This window comes from Columba livia, chromosome 3, assembly GCF_036013475.1.
Source record: "Columba livia isolate bColLiv1 breed racing homer chromosome 3, bColLiv1.pat.W.v2, whole genome shotgun sequence".
Taxonomy (NCBI): domain Eukaryota; kingdom Metazoa; phylum Chordata; class Aves; order Columbiformes; family Columbidae; genus Columba; species Columba livia.
The window spans coordinates 71,403,011-71,419,764 of NC_088604.1; the positions used below are offsets into that span (position 1 = coordinate 71,403,011).

The 16,754-nt window shown below is 37.6% G+C and overlaps 1 protein-coding gene across 3 annotated transcripts in view; it reads right to left on the reverse strand.

Moving 5' to 3' along the window:
- The window catches only part of PRKN (parkin RBR E3 ubiquitin protein ligase), a 732,020-nt gene that overhangs the window by 101,503 nt on the left and 613,763 nt on the right, over positions 1-16,754 (reverse strand). For all 3 annotated transcript variants that reach the window (XM_065057577.1, XM_065057579.1, XM_021295975.2), the window contains one exon: positions 12,903-13,052. In XM_065057577.1, the coding sequence (XP_064913649.1) occupies positions 12,903-13,052 (150 nt within the window). The remainder of the gene's footprint in view (positions 1-12,902; positions 13,053-16,754) is intronic.

Consider the following 16,754-nt stretch of genomic DNA (forward strand, 5'->3'; position numbering starts at 1 on the left):
ACCCTTCCTAGCTGTCATGGTTTAACCCCAGGTGGAAACTAAGTAACACCTAGCCACTCCTTGACTCTTCCCCAGTGGGATGAGGAGAGAATCAGAAGGGTAGAAGTGGGAAAGTCATGCGTTGGGATAAAAACAGTTTAATAGGTAAAGCAAAAGCTGCATATACAAGCAGAACAAAACAAGGGATTCATTTACTGCTTCCCATGGTCAGGCAGGTGTTCAGCCATCCCCAGAACAGCCGGGCTCCATCATGTCTATTGGTCACTTAGAAAGACAAATGCCATCAGGCCAAATATCCCCTCATTCCGCCTTCTTCCCCCAGCTTTATGTACTGAGTGTGATGGCATATGGTCTGGAATATCCCTTTGCTCAGTTGGGGTCAGCTGTGTCCCCTCCCAGCTTCTTGCTGAAAAGCCCCTGAATTGGTATAAACATTGCTTAGCAACAACCAGAACATCAGTATGTTGTCAACATTCTTCTCCCACTAAATTCAAAACGTGGCACTACACAAGCTACCAGGAAGAAAATTAGCTCTATCCCAGTTGAAACCAGGCCACTAGTCCTCCTCTAGATTGAGATAATTTACCATTGTGCCCCTAATATGATTTCTTTAATGAATTGTTGCTCCTTTTTTCTGCTTAGAATGAATGTCTTATCAGTTGCTCAAGTTTGCTTATTTCTACAGTTTTCCTCTTACTTCACTTGCAGAAGCACATTTTATCTGGTTGACTTTTCGTCTGCTTTTGTCTAGGTGATTATTCTAAAAAATTCCATCTCTAAAAGAATTAAACTTTTTATTTCATGAGTTGACCACCAACCATCCATATGAGAGAATTTAAATACTGTGGTTTATTTTTCTTTTCTTTTTTTTTTTTTTTTTCCCCTGAAATGTAATGAAGGAGAACATGTTTGCATTACATAGATAACATTTTTGTGACCGTGAAACATTTGCAAATATTATTAGGGCAATGTATTTCTGCCATGTGTCATCTCTTCAGCAGGAATACTCTGCATGGGTTAAATGTTTTTAATGCAGTTTTGAATAGTTATATGTTGCACTCTGAAAATAAACATTGAACTGTTCGTTCTCTATTGACTGAAATAATGTAAGAGATCTTTTGCTAATAATTAATGTCACATCCCACTGGGACAAACACTATTTGCATGGCTTATAATAAAAACAACACAAAAACACTAATGTGTTTTCCTGAGCAGTAAAAGCTTGTGATGCGTATTATGAAAACAGCACTGGTGAGAACCACAGCAGCATATAAAAGCTATTATTGTATTGTACATTTATTGCTAAGTTTATTTTCTCTTTGATTTATTTAACTCACCAATTACCAGTTGTTTTCACTCCTTTGATAGGAGGATACAGTGAGTTACTAGCTCAGAGCAATGCTACTGTTTGGTAGCCGCATTTGTTTCCATCTCCATATCTGAAACATTTTCCTGAATAACTGTATGTAATTACTCCACGCCCAGAAAAATCTTTCTGTCCCTGTAAAGCAGGGCTGTCAAAATAATTTTCAGCAGGGGCCACATCAGCCTCACTGTTGCCTTCAAAGGGCTGAATTTAATTTTAGGACTGTATAAATGTAACACTTACATGTAACATTAATAAATTAAATTAACATTTAACATGTGTAAATGTAACATCAACTCTGTAATACATTTACACAGTCCTAAAATTACATTCGGCCCTTTGAAGGCAACAGTGAGGATGATGTGGCCTCCGCTGAAAATGATACTGACAGCCCCAATTTAAAGGATTTTAAAATATGATAACTGTAGATACTTGAAAACACAAAATTTGTTAGGTTCTAATCAATATACATTCACATAAAAACTCCACAATGATCAGGAACTCATGCAAAATAACACAGTCAGGTGGCTGGGCTGTACTTTGTACATCCAACACTTGCACATTTCAAGCTTTCATCCACTTAATAGCCCACTCTCTCTGTACACACTTGTAGTCCTCCCACTGCTCCTGTCACACCCCCCAACACCAGTTTCTATCCACAGCTCATGCTATAAGCATCCAAATTCCATCATCATTTATCCACAGATTTGGCAGGCAGTTTCCCATGATTCTGAATATGCACAGCCACGACACACATACTCTAATCTACACTTTTACTACTTTATGACAGGCCCACCCATCAATTGATTTAATAAATTACAGGTTTTCCTACAGAATATGCATTTTCAGAGTCTGCTAGGGATCTCTGGAGAAACCTCCACTTTACTAGCTATTCTTCTCCATGTGCCCAAGCAAGCAACAGAGGTGTGGTACTGCCTCCCACAAAGCCACAGTTCTCAGCAAAGGAGGCAAGTTAATGTTCCTGTTGTCTCATTCCAGGTTGTTCCCACAAAATGCACAAGCAGTTCCTCACTCAACTCAAGAGAGGAAGTGCTTTTCTCAGACCTCACCTTAAGGCTGCTTCCTTGTTGCCCTCATTTTCCTACTTACTGCTCCTCCTTCTCCAGGGAGGATCTTGTGGATTTCAGTTCTGATCTTCTGGTGTTTTTTAAGATTTTAGTTTTCTGATTTAGGTCAAATGTCACTGAAAGACTACACCAACAACAGGCACATTCAACCATTTTTTCTTTTTCCCAAATATCTGCTCAGCAAGATTCTGACATAAACATCCTCACCATAAACATTAAGAAATTTCAAAAAGCAAATTTAAGTAACATACAAGAAGTTCCCTAGGCAAAATAAATAAATAAAATTTTCAGTCATTTTAGTTTGAAGGGAAAAATAAGTAGAAACCAAAGTCTTGTCAAGTTTTCTTTATATACGATAATGTTGTAGAACATGCCCCATGCTTTTTTTTTTTATATGTAGATTATATTTAGTATTAAGCACTGGCTTAGAATGGTGGCCTGAATGTCAGTCTTTTTTACTATAAGCATTTCAGGTGTGCATAAGAGACTTAGCTTTGTCATTGGTATTACATATGTGAGCATTTTCACTAGCATAAAAGAGAAAATTACAGACATAAGTACAAAACATACTAGTGCTATTTGACATTTCTTAATGGAAACAAAGCCCAGTCTTAACTAGCCTATTTTATAGCTCACTTTGTCTGAACAAGTGAGCCACCAGTACCTTTAAACCTTGCTCTTTATCTCTTCACTTATGTCTTTTAAGTGTCAGTGGAACAGATTTTCAATCATAGTAATGATTGTCACACAATTTAACATGAGAGCTTTTGGAAAAAAAATAATAATTTAGTGGTATGAATTCTTTAATTTTCGAGAAATACGGGGATAAAATGCAGTTAACTGAGACTTGGTTATCCACCCATGATTTTCTGCCCTTACTCGAGGCCTCCATTCACAGATATATTATCCTTACCAGAATTTTCCTTTTTTTCTCCCACATGATGGTTTTACAAGTACATACTGCATTCTGGTTTTCTATTATTTCCCACTAAATTACAGTTGGCCATTGTTCTCCAAATATATGTCCCTGCTTTTCATTAGGAATATTATTAGTTTACTAAGGGATGTCTTTTACTTAATTTGGTCATTAAGTTTTTATTCTATTTTCATAGCTTACCTTTGACTTTGCAACATTTTCTTTACTCCCTCTATTACACTTAGTAACCTTAATATCATTGTTAAGGTTGAGATGCAATTTCTAAACTTACTTTCACAAGCTTATAACTTTTCCCAGATATTCTCTTTCAGGCTGAAGGTTTTTTATGCTTATGCTTTCTTAGAAGTGGATTTTTGTTTGAAGTTTCATTAGCATCATCTATTTGTTTTGAGTTATCCAACATGAAAAGATAGCATTTTCGCAGCAATCAAGATGTTTTCAGATGCTTTTTTTAGACTCTGATAATTGAAAATCAGCTTTGTTTCAGCACTTCAAAATCAGTTTTGATTGTGGAATTGTGGTTTTGCTATCTCTTTGAAATAGTTTTGAAATAATAAAGTTCTGCACGTGACATCATTATTAAATAAGTTACTGAAGTAGTAGTGACAAGTAATGTCGATCTCAGAATAACTCTGTTCTACTTAATATTGTTTCTTAAAAGCTTAAAAGCCCTGAAAGAATGAACTAAGAGTACGCCTGACCAATGTATTTCAGAGACTCCAGGTCAAGCTGAGAAAGAAACTCTTCAGGCATCTTTTTGATCAGCAAATGGAGAAATATAAAAACTTGTGAACATTTTTAATTGGGGTACTCCTTTCAGTAAAAAAAAAAAGTGTCATTACTTTTAAGTTACAAACCGACATGAACTGCTGTTTTCCATATTTGTACTTGCACAGACTAGACTTAACCCCCAAATCTCTATTGCACATTTTCACTATGACATCCAGTGACGTGAAGATTACAAGTGCTATAAAAGCCGTAGAAACTAATACTTTTTTTTTGGATCTACGTGAGCTGCTCACTTTATGAGTCTTGTGATTTACTTTTGAGCTGGGTTATGGACCAGAACTATACCAGACACATAATGAGGGCATTTTTTCTTTAGAATTGAGAACTTCAAATTTTTTCCCTGGCTAAGCTACAAATGCCAGTCAATAGATTCATTCTAATCTAAGATCCTATTGTTCTAGTCCTATCTTTTTACCCCTTCATTTCCCATTGATTAAGCAGCTCTTGCATTTTACAATAATGCAATAATACAATCCAAAGTGCCTCAGGAGGCTCTCATATGAAACTCCATCTGAAATGCAATAAATAAGCTTACTTTGATTCTTATTTATTTTTTCTTTTCATTTATAAGTGACTTTCTGCATTCAGCCCGTGTTTCTCTTTCCTGTTCAAATACAAAAAGTTTTTAGAAAATTGCTCAAATAAGCTTCTTACACAATTAGAATCCTGCCCTCGGTGGCTGTCATTCTCAAGCAGCACATCCTCTGCTGATTGCATTATTGTTCCCCCTCCAGTGACTCAGTGATAGATCTGTTTATTCATATCAAATCTTCCATTAACCCCTAGTTCTGCTAATTTACAAATGTATTTGTATGCCTCTTAATTATAAAACTGCAGTCGGTATATAAACTTTGTAAGCAGAAAAGCTCAGGCACTTCTTCTGGTCAAGGACAGACTGTTACAACCAGGATTTTTCAATGCATTAACTGAATGAAATACAGGTTGGTTTAAAATGGCTACACTTTCCCGTCCTGTGCAAAGTGTTTCCCTCTGTCATAAAAGGGAGAATAATCTTACCCTGTGTGTAAGTGGAAGATGAAGTCAGAAGACAGAGCTCGGTTTTCCATACATGTAGAATTAACTGGAGATTCCTATAAACAGTTTATTTCTCCTTCTGTCCTATTGTTGTGCTCCATGCCTTTCCTGATGGGCCACATGATAAAACATTGTCCCCTGAGTGTCAGACATATTTTGAGGCACTTTGTTGAAGAGGAGAGGAGTAGTAAGAAAAAAGTAGTTCCAAGTCTTCTCCAGTCATAAATGTCCTTCATATTTAGAGGCTTGACAGAATTATGAGTTCATCTAATATAATCTCTAGAGCATCATAAGCCATTAACTATCACCCAGATACTGCTACATAGAGCCCAATTATTTTAATTAGACAAGAGCACTTCAGTCGTCAAGAAATTAAACTGTAGTGTGCCACAGGCAAAGGCCAAAATAGACAAAGATGTCACCAAAGCCTCAGGCTCTTGCAATAACAATGAATTTCTAGGTGAGAAATGCCCCCAAAATTCCTGGATATGGTATGTATATCATCCAGCAAGTTTGACAAAGAATGTCAAATCACTGCTGATTTTGACTTCTCCTTCAAATTGGGTGATCAATTTAATTCTGACCTGACCATAAGAGTACGATATACTCAGTGGTTACCTAAGAAAAGGAATCACGGTTGAACAGAGAAGGTACTTCTTTGGAACTGTTTTTCCAAATCTATGTGCTAAAATCAATTTACAGTAAACTGTGGATATTTTAAATTGTGCACATTTTTGCATTTCATCTACTGTAAAATGTTGTTCTTCTCCTTCCACATGTGAAGGAATTTGAAGCCAAGGTAGCTTCAGCTCTGGAATATGAATATTGAATGAGTGACAAAGTTGAGTGTTTGGTACCTCTAGTATGAAAATTCCTGGCACCCTTGCAGGGGACTGTTTGATCTAGCAGTTTATAAGGACTAAGTTTTAGTTGATAAATGCTAAAATCAACTACTAATGTGATTTTAAACCTGACTGATATTTTGTCTCAGACCGCAATTTAATTCAATTTAATTGTAATTTTAGCTCATTCCTATTTCACACAAATTGCTAAAATTGGGACCATTTATCTTCTGCAAAACATTGCTTTACAAAACACAGTCTGGGCTGGTTTACATTCATAGAGACTAGTTTTATCCTCTCTAGTTCCTAGGTGTCCAGTTGTGACTTATCTTTACAACAAGAACCTGATTTTATCCTAGTTTTCCCTAATACAATCTCCCTGACTCAAATACAGCATTATTCTGCTATCTATGTTCTCATGCTACATTACAGAGACCGGCAGGCTCTGTCCCTTTATCAGGTAACTGCCTCTTTTCTCTACCTCCTTGCTCCTTCTTTCTCAGAACACGACAGATTTTAAATGGTGAACTACTAGCTAAGCCACAGAATAATAAATCAAGCCGAAACACTGAAGACACTGCACATTAAATATAAAATATGCAATGTGCATGTACAGCAGCCATTTTCCAGATGCCTGTGTGATGCAGAAATCAGGAAAAAGCTATACCCTACATAAAGTAATGGACAGAGAATTCGGTCACAGAATATGGAACATCCCATAACATTCTGGACATCTAGCAGACAAAACTAGTGAAGTTTCAATTCTAACTCAGAGCTGAAGAGACTTGCATGTTGTTTTCTGACATTATTTTACTAGCTAGCTCTCCATAATTTGGGATGTAAAGGAAAAAGCAGTTATTCTTCTACCAATTGAATCAAGCGCAAGAAATTGATTTGTTCTCCTATTAAAAGTATTTGTTTTGCTTTTGCTAGCCCTATGAACTAATGTGATCCACATTATTAATAATGGAAACATTCTCTAGATTGCTTTATCCACTCACTACTGACATTGAGTTTCATATCAGTCACAAGATAAACGAATTGCAGCACTGCAAGATATGGGCAATGGAAATAATGCACCTCAACAGCAATACATAGCTTGTTAATTGAAGCTGTTCTGGGGTAAATGTTTTATTAAAACATCAACATTCCAGCACATGAAACATCACTAGGAAAAAACCTACAAATCCAAAGAATTCTGGTCAGCCTGAGAAAGCCTGTCATATTTCAGTGATGAAACAACTTGCTTAGCTACTGAAGCATAATGTGTCAATAAGATGGAATTCCTCTTTCTAAAGGCTAGAGTGCCCACTCAATACAAGAAAGCAATACATGATTACTGCTTGTGGCACAATGCTAGCAACTCAGCATTTAGCAATAATAGAAAATGTCTGTCTCATTTTCATTCCCCTTGAAAAAACTCCCTATACAATATTATGAAACACTCCTGCTGTGCGTTGGTTTCTTTATCTCAGCAATATCTTCAGCTATTACCTTATCCATGGTATTACCGTTCTGGTGAATTTTCCGAAAAGCAAAAATTTAATGACATATGGAACAAGGACAGATACCTGAAATGTAATAACAAAGAATAACCCTTCAATTTTACTACAGGTACTAGACGGCAGCTATCTCCTATTTCCATTTTAATGTTTTGCAAATGATATAAAGGTCTCAAGGTCTTTACTTTGCTGAATTATTCCCCTGTTTTTCAAAACCTTAGAGCTTCTTATTTCTGTTCCTGCTTCAACTTTTGGTCCCATCTTAAAACTGAGTCAAAAATTCAGATCATTGTGCACACAGCCCTTCTTCACCCATGGCCTTTTATTAATCTGATTATAAAATTAAAAAGATTTTTCTCAGTGCAAGTATCTTCAAAGATTGTCTTGAATTACCATGGCTCATCCTGACTGTCTTTGTATCCTGAAGTATTTTAAAAGGCGCCTATTTCCTCTTTACATACATCCAAGATTTTCCTGTTTCTGCTAATGAAAAAGCAAAGCACATGTCTCGAACCGAACATTTATATCTACATCTCTGTTCGAAAATAAAGTCTTCTAGGTTAACCAGACTTTCAAACATTTTGATCAGGCAATATATGTGGAATAACGTGCCAAAACCAGACACAAGAGGGACAGAAATTGCACAAAGAAAGTACACGCTGATCGTGACAATGCATTGCATTAGAGCTGAATTTTACAACAAAAGACTTATAACTGCCAGAGGTGGAAACTGCTTTTCAATTCTAGACTGGGGTACTCTTACAAACTATTATGCACTTTCATATATAGGAAATAGTTCTGAAACAGCATTTGTCAGCTAGTCCAGGTTCCAGAGGGAGTATAGGTACACTCACATAGCACTCCAACTGAGATATAAAAACCTAAAATAAACAACCTCACTTCAGAAGTTTCGAAGGACATACTACTAAAATTAACTGAATAGGAACTTGCTGCTTGGAATTTTTATAAATCAGATTTGTCTCCTCAAAACAAAATATTTTTCCCAATTATTTGGGGTTCGCCTACATGTGTATAATTGTGCTTAACAAAGACCTCACTGAAGACGAAATGTATACTAGGAAATGCATGAACAGGAGATACTAAACCACAAAAACCAGCTTTTGCAAACAACAGGAATGTGAATTGCACTTCTCGTGTAACTATTTTAGAGTGCCCTCGATTCTATTAAGCTTTCTGAAAAGGCAGACAATTACTAATTCTACAAATATGCTGCAATTGCTTTTGACATGTGCTTCCTTAGCCATGGAAGAAGAATTGAAAAATAAATCAATGGAAAAAAATTGCTGGGAAGAGTAAAATTGCCTTAGGGATTTTGTTCTATGTAATACAATGACCTAGGAATTCTATTTATAAAGAGGACATGGCATTTATATCTATTGATTTTTCAGGGACCACTTGCAGTCTGTGGCCTTAAAATTTCACCTGTCCTAGAAGACAACACATCTTTAGTGAAATCATGATGTTCTTCAATAACATTACGCTCACAGAACAGTAAATATTGTGTAAAAGATGTGAAATAACCCCAAGGTTTGTGCTTCGTTCCCTTTGTAAGGCTATAAAACTTCCTTCGTCATTGCACCTTTAATACTAAGGTTGAGTACCTACTTATGGACTGGAGTTTCACATTAGGAGACCTGAATGAAGTGCCACAAAAAATCAATTATGACAGCTTGTTCCTAAGACCATTTAAATTGTTTCCCAGACTTTAGAATAGTTTAGAATGGTCTCGGGACCTACATGAGCCTTCAAGAGTCAGGTCTCCTAGCAAGGGATTATCAAACAACTGAGGATCTCTAGAAATACATTCTTCTTCCTTATGCAGACTCTGACAGGGAAGAGTACACTTAAGGAGAAAAGACCAATAGAGGCTCTGTGTCTCCACTATGCCCAGTCTCCTGTCTTTCCCCATTTCAAGGGACAGGTCAACTGATATTACATGTTGCAAATTGTTTATACTGTTGTGGAGCAAGGGCTGGGATGCAGTCACACATTACTCAGTTATCATCCCACTGAAAGATACTGACAGGGGATGTTCTGCAAGACAGATGAGCTGTATGTGTAGAAACCAAGGCATAATTTTAATAAACAAGTAGTATAGGCCCTGTTGAAGCTCCATTCTAACCTATTTTTAACTCCAAACTTTTCTTTAATATGTAGGAAATAATATGCCAGGGTAATATAAAACACGACAAAAATGTTTTATTCATAGAGCTTTTGTATACCTTGATTACCACAGCTTTTCCTGTACCCAAGCCAGCTGGTACGATATGTACTGTCTCCTATGTTTTGTTACTGTTTTCTTGTATTAAATACGTCAAAATTTTATATTTGAGCAATAAAAGTCAGTAATATAGGCCTGATGCATAGTAATGAAGGTAGAACAACAGTGTATTACAGTACTATCTTGGTAAATCAATTAATATATTATGGGTAAAGGCAAAAAATAAGAAATATTGGGCAAGAGTGAGGTCAGTCAGTGGTACCACAATGTGGCTTTGGGTGAGAACTATTCATAATCATTAAAAAATATCTGCATGCTACTTTTCAAGTAAAAATAAATCTCTCTGGTTCTATTTATTTGCCTGAAAGCCTGAATAGATAGGAGTGCCTGACTGTAAAGGGTACATATGAGAATGCTTAAATTTAAACCTCTCTCCTCACCTTTTTGGTACAGTTCCGTCTAGATATTTACCAGGCTGTTTCTGGGCCCCACATAATGCTGTTTCCAATTTTCCTGAGACAAAGCAAAACCACCGTCTTTAACTTTCCCAAAGTTGCTTTTAGCAAATTGAGAATACTCTCTTGGAGACTGACAGTTAGCTTTGACACCAACAGCAATGACTGCAAAAAGAAATTCTAGTTTCTCATTTCACAGAGAAAGAAACTGAGGAAGGCAAAATGTCTGTATCCCAGCTCAGTGCAAGTTCATTTTCAATGCTCATTCAGAATTGGTTGGAGTCCTTAAATGTTTGGGACCACCTCACAGAGTTTTCTCTCTGAATAATGGAATATTTATTTAGCTTTATTTAGCTTCAGCCCCTGGTGTCCATCTTATTCTCTATTTGGTCTCTTCTGCACTTTCTTTTCTAAAATGGCTGCTGCAACCCCTTTTCATTTACTGTCTCAACTTACTCTTGAAAACCTACTCCTCCTCCCTCCCTTGACCCATCTCATCAGTTAATCAAAATCCTCGTCTACTTGACAGTTCTCAGCTACCCTTACACTGCAATTCAGACCTGGACAATCAGTTTGTTCTGTGCTATAGACAACTATTTTTCTACAAGGGCTTTTGGGTGAATAACAGACCCCTGATGTCAGATTAACTTCTGCTGTTAGCAATAAGTTATCAACTCTGAACTTTCCCCAAAGACAGGGGTTCAAATAACCCCAAAGAGACACAACGTATCTGAAGTATAGCTTAAAGGATGACACAGATATTCATAGAGAATCTCCAGGTTTACATTGTCTTCCTTATTTCTTTGCTTACCAGCTGCAACAAGGAATACATCTCTAACCCAGGCGCTACCTTTTTCTGGGTGAACAAAAGGGATGTTCTTTATCTCAGGCCTTTTTTTTGAGCTCGTAAATGATTGTGTGCACTCATGAGGTAGTGCAGAGCTTTGAAGTAGACATTCTTGGATTCCATAAAGAAGACTGAAAGGCCTCCACACTAAAAAAGGCCAGGTTTTGTTTGGAAAAAAACCCCAACATAGCTTAACTTTCCGAATAGAAAATACTCAAAGTGACAACAGAAAACAGAGTAGAAATAAATAGCCTTTCTAACTGTCTTGGTGTCAAAGAAAGATTCAAAGACATGCATTTTCACCCTGTTCCACTACAGATTCTGAGGAAAGGCCTTAATGTTACCCAAATCTAGATTACAAAAACCCTCTTGCTTTTCATTTCAGTCTCGGTGAACTGTACCCCCTAATGTTCAAGATGCCACATAATCCAAAAGAAAGAGTGAGGTTAAACTCAAGGCTGCAGATCTGGTCACAAGAAAGCACAGCACAGAGTCCATGAAAGGAAACAAAGCAGTTTGCTAAACCAGGCAATACATCACTCCTTTATGCCATGTGCACTTTATTTACAGGGCATTTGCACATTCAGAATGATGATGAATGAAGCTGAAAAACACAGTATGATTTTCATCACTTCAAGGCAGAGAGCAGAGTAAAAATTATTAGTGATTTTATCTTTTTTGAACGGTCCTTAATAGTTAATCCAGAGGCACTTCTTTTTGTTTACTCATTCGTGTTTCTTATTACTTTCCCACCTTCTGCTTTATTTTATAGACCTATGTCTGCTGACTAAGTCTGGGAAGTACTCTGTTTTACATGCACCACTGCATAGAGAGATAGGAAGCCTTACCAAGGTCGACAGATGCTAACCTACTTATAGAAGACAAGTTAATTCCACTTCCTAGTTCAGCAAACTATTATTCTTCCATGGTATCAGTTTGGGCAACCTAAAAACTGCAGTAAAAAGTGCATTTTCCAAAATACAGACAACAGCAAGAGCATGATAATATTTATAAATAAAGGTATTTTTCCCTTCTCTCATAGCTTGCATAGAATTCATTAATGATACCATCCATGAAAAACATCATTTAGTCACTTAATATGTTCTTCTATACACAGATTTCTCTCTACATATTTCTATTTCCCCCCAAAGCTTGGTTCTTGTAAAGTACTTGTCTTTTCTACTACCAAAACAATTGCTGATCCATATTATCTGACCTCTTAGGCAAAACATTTTCAGTGTTATCTGCTTTTGTTTTCCAGAAATCCACCATTAATTTTGCATTCCCCCTCCCTGAAAGCAACTTTTATGAGAAAACAAAAAAATATTTCTATATTTGTTTTCATCATCTATCTTAAAACACGTAAGCAATGTCACTACAGTATCACAGACTGGTCATTCTCCCTCTCCCATTTTTCTAAGACTTACAAAGTTGCTGTTAATAAAATAACGAATGGTTGGCTCAAGATCCTGTTCAATTTTGCTGAGTGCCAGGAGAAGAAAGTCAAAGTGCATCTGGATTTTCATTTGCACAGTTCAATTTCTTACTGTAACTACTCAGCAACTTCTTAAACCAATAAAGTGAAGAATTCTGGAAATGACATAGTCTATATGACAAAATAATAATTCCTCATCCATAGTGCTGTATTTAAATTGTTTGTTGAACTAAAGTATCCCACTCCGGTATGGAGGACAACTCAGAGTCACTGATGGAAAAGGAAAAAACGATTTCCCCTCTTATTCGAACATTGTACAATATCAATTGTTTCCCCATCACTAATAGAAAAATGTATGTCTTACCCCACAGCCTATTCCGTTGCCTGGTTCACATACAATTTTCCTCACTCCTGGTTCAGGAAGCAAACCCGCTCCGCAGCCAGGAGTGGGACACAGCACTCCTCCCATCTGCAGCACACACTCCTCGGCCCCATAGCGCTGGTAGCGGTTGTACTGCAATACAAAAGACTGGTGTTAAATTTCTAACAGTACACGCACACACACATAAACAACAAAAAACCACCACAATCACCACCACCAAAAAAAAGCCACAAATTTTGAGCTTGAATCTGTCCCACATAATCAAATCAACCCTTCTAAGGTCTCACATGCTAAGTTTGAGTTATTGGTCAGAAGTCTGAAACTTCGCAGTGTCATTAAATCGGGTGTCACTCTGCTATGACTCACATCATACGCATTGTTTTCCAACTCCCAGCTATCATTTTCACCACCAGAAAATTGTGTTGGATATTAAAATAAAGAAAACAGTAGACTGTTTCTGTAAGTAACCTGAAGAAATATTGTATTGCTATAAGAATTATTATAAACGTCATAAATATAGTCCAACAACAGATACTCATCAATGTTGTATACAGATTGAAAAGAAACCCACAAAAGAACCCCAAGGATCTATAGCTAGAAGTACAGTATAATGTTTTAGGGATAAGGGGTTGTAAAAATTGCCCAGCCAAATTTATTTTCAAAATAAAGTTCATGAAACTGATTAGCACAATAATTCTCCAATATAATTTTTTTTCAATGTTAGGTGTATTTTTTTCCAGAGTCTTCCAGGAAATGTTAATTGTTTTGGCTATGGAAATGTTTCCTTTTTCATGATGGAGACACTGACACACAGCAGTATTAAATAACATGTTCACTGTATCCTTACTAACAAAAATGCCTACTCTAAAATGACTGATGCCATTGCAATAACATTCCCTGGTCTAACTTAGCTTGCTTTCAGCCAGAGATAAGCTGAGCAATTTATGTTCTGCGCACATGTAAATCACGTCCACTCTCAGGTTCTGCATTGGTACAGTTCCACACCAGTGGCTATATAACCATTGTAAACCAGGCTTCAGATTCACCTATAAATCTGGTCTACTGTAGAGTGAAATAAGTGAAAGCAATTGGTCCTAACAGCCCCAATGAAAACAGGAAAATCAAGAAGGCCAAAGGGGAAGGGAGTAGGATGAATTTTCTCCATGACTGGAATGACTTTATGGTGTGCTAAAGGAACAAGACAGAGCTTTATGTTATAGCACTCACAACAGTAATTAGTGCTTCGTAAAGTTTTATCCCATTACTGCTCATTAAAACCTTGTTCCCCCTTGTTTTTTTGTTTTGTTTGTTTGGTTGGTTGGGTTCCTTCCTTCCTTCCTTCCTTCCTTCCTTCCTTCCTTCCTTCCTTCCTTCCTTCCTTCCTTCCTTCCTTCCTTCCTTCCTTCCTTCCTTCCTTCCTTCCTTCCTTCCTTCCTTCCTTCCTTCCTTCCTTCCTTCCTTCCTTCCTTCCTTCCTTCCTTCCTTCCTTCCTTCCTTCCTTCCTTCCTTCCTTCCTTCCTTCCTTCCTTCCTTCCTTCCTTCCTTCCTTCCTTCCTTCCTTCCTTCCTTCCTTCCTTCCTTCCTTCCTTCCTTCCTTCCTTCCTTCCTTCCTTCCTTCCTTCCTTCCTTCCTTCCTTCCTTCCTTCCTTCCTTCCTTCCTTCCTTCCTTCCTTCCTTCCTTCCTTCCTTCCTTCCTTCCTTCCTTCCTTCCTTCCTTCCTTCCTTCCTTCCTTCCTTCCTTCCTTCCTTCCTTCCTTCCTTCCTTCCTTCCTTCCTTCCTTCCTTCCTTCCTTCCTTCCTTCCTTCCTTCCTTCCTTCCTTCCTTCCTTCCTTCCTTCCTTCCTTCCTTCCTTCCTTCCTTCCTTCCTTCCTTCCTTCCTTCCTTCCTTCCTTCCTTCCTTCCTTCCTTCCTTCCTTCCTTCCTTCCTTCCTTCCTTCCTTCCTTCCTTCCTTCCTTCCTTCCTTCCTTCCTTCCTTCCTTCCTTCCTTCCTTCCTTCCTTCCTTCCTTCCTTCCTTCCTTCCTTCCTTCCTTCCTTCCTTCCTTCCTTCCTTCCTTCCTTCCTTCCTTCCTTCCTTCCTTCCTTCCTTCCTTCCTTCCTTCCTTCCTTCCTTCCTTCCTTCCTTCCTTCCTTCCTTCCTTCCTTCCTTCCTTCCTTCCTTCCTTCCTTCCTTCCTTCCTTCCTTCCTTCCTTCCTTCCTTCCTTCCTTCCTTCCTTCCTTCCTTCCTTCCTTCCTTCCTTCCTTCCTTCCTTCCTTCCTTCCTTCCTTCCTTCCTTCCTTCCTTCCTTCCTTCCTTCCTTCCTTCCTTCCTTCCTTCCTTCCTTCCTTCCTTCCTTCCTTCCTTCCTTCCTTCCTTCCTTCCTTCCTTCCTTCCTTCCTTCCTTCCTTCCTTTCTTTTCTTCTCTTCCTTCCTTCCTTTCTTTTCTTCCTTTCCTTCTAAATAACAAATGAAAAATTATTTCTCCAACCTGTACTGCTCTGCAAAAAACTCACACAAGGAAAACTGAAGCATTAGGACCAAAACCTCATACGCAAAGCATCCAAAGAAGAATTGTGAACTACAAAGACAGTGGTTCCACTGCATGTTTTCTTGGTACATTTAAGAAGATTCTTCTGCAAATGTTGTGATAATATGTCTTGTTACACTGAGTTTTTAAAATGAGTATACGAATTCTTAAAACACTGTAACATATAGACAAAAAAGTGTTGTATCACAGACAAAAAAAAATTTATCAAATAGAAGGTATCCACCTTTGTCAATTAACAAAGAATCCAAATAAACTTCCTTTCAAAAGAAAAGCAAGACCTAAAAACAGAGAAAGCCTTCAAAACATTACTCAGTGTATTAACAGCCAGAAATCCTGAATTAAGGATCCTGGATCTGGAAAACATCTGGAAATGCACAAGACATATCTGCAATGTCTCCCTGAAAGCAAGGCTTCAACAAGTCAACTGGTGCTTTTCTATGTTATTATCATGCTCGAACACAGACTACTGGCATAAATATTTAACATTGGACTCTGTCTTTCAGCAAAGTTTGTGATCCTTGCACTAAATATATGCTGAACACAAATCTGAATAACCACAGCTGCAAAACTCTCTGATGACCTTATTTGTCTTCAGGGCAGAGACTGGACCTGGAGGTCTGGATGGTGATTGTCTTATTGTGTTAAAAGGGAACTTTGTGCTGGATTTGGCATTCTTAGTAGCTCCTCATTACAGAGGCAAACACCATTGACACTGTAGTTGAGATTCTGTTGGCATTTCCGCTGTAAATTCTCAGCTGGTAAAAAAGGATATGCTTTCCAGTCATTAACTGTGAAATGACATGGAGAGATTTCTTCCATCTCCTCTCCTTTTTTCCCCTTTTTTCATACACAAAAATGGAAGACAGTTAAGATGGGAATCAACCTGCCTTCTTGGAGAAAATTACAGAAAGGAAATGTCCAGTCTGCTTACTGGCAAGGTGGACAAAGTTGTCACATTCTGACCAACATATTTGATATTTTATGCTGGTTCAGAACAAGACTTATGCCAGATCAGTATACCACTCTCATCAGTGATTTTCACACTACAAGTCAAGAAAATAATCAATTTGAAGACAAGAAAGATCCAACTAAATGCATTTGCACATCCTGACATCTAGTTACCAGCCTGTTTTCTAACTTCAAAGTCCAGATACATTTATAAGATGTCATTTTCCAATTTATTTTTCCTTGTGCTTGTACACTAGCTCACTTGAAACCCAGCAACCAACTAAAACATGTGGTAGCAGAACGCTTACACCATGGGTGTCAAACTCATTTTCACCGGGGGCCACATCAGCCTCGCAG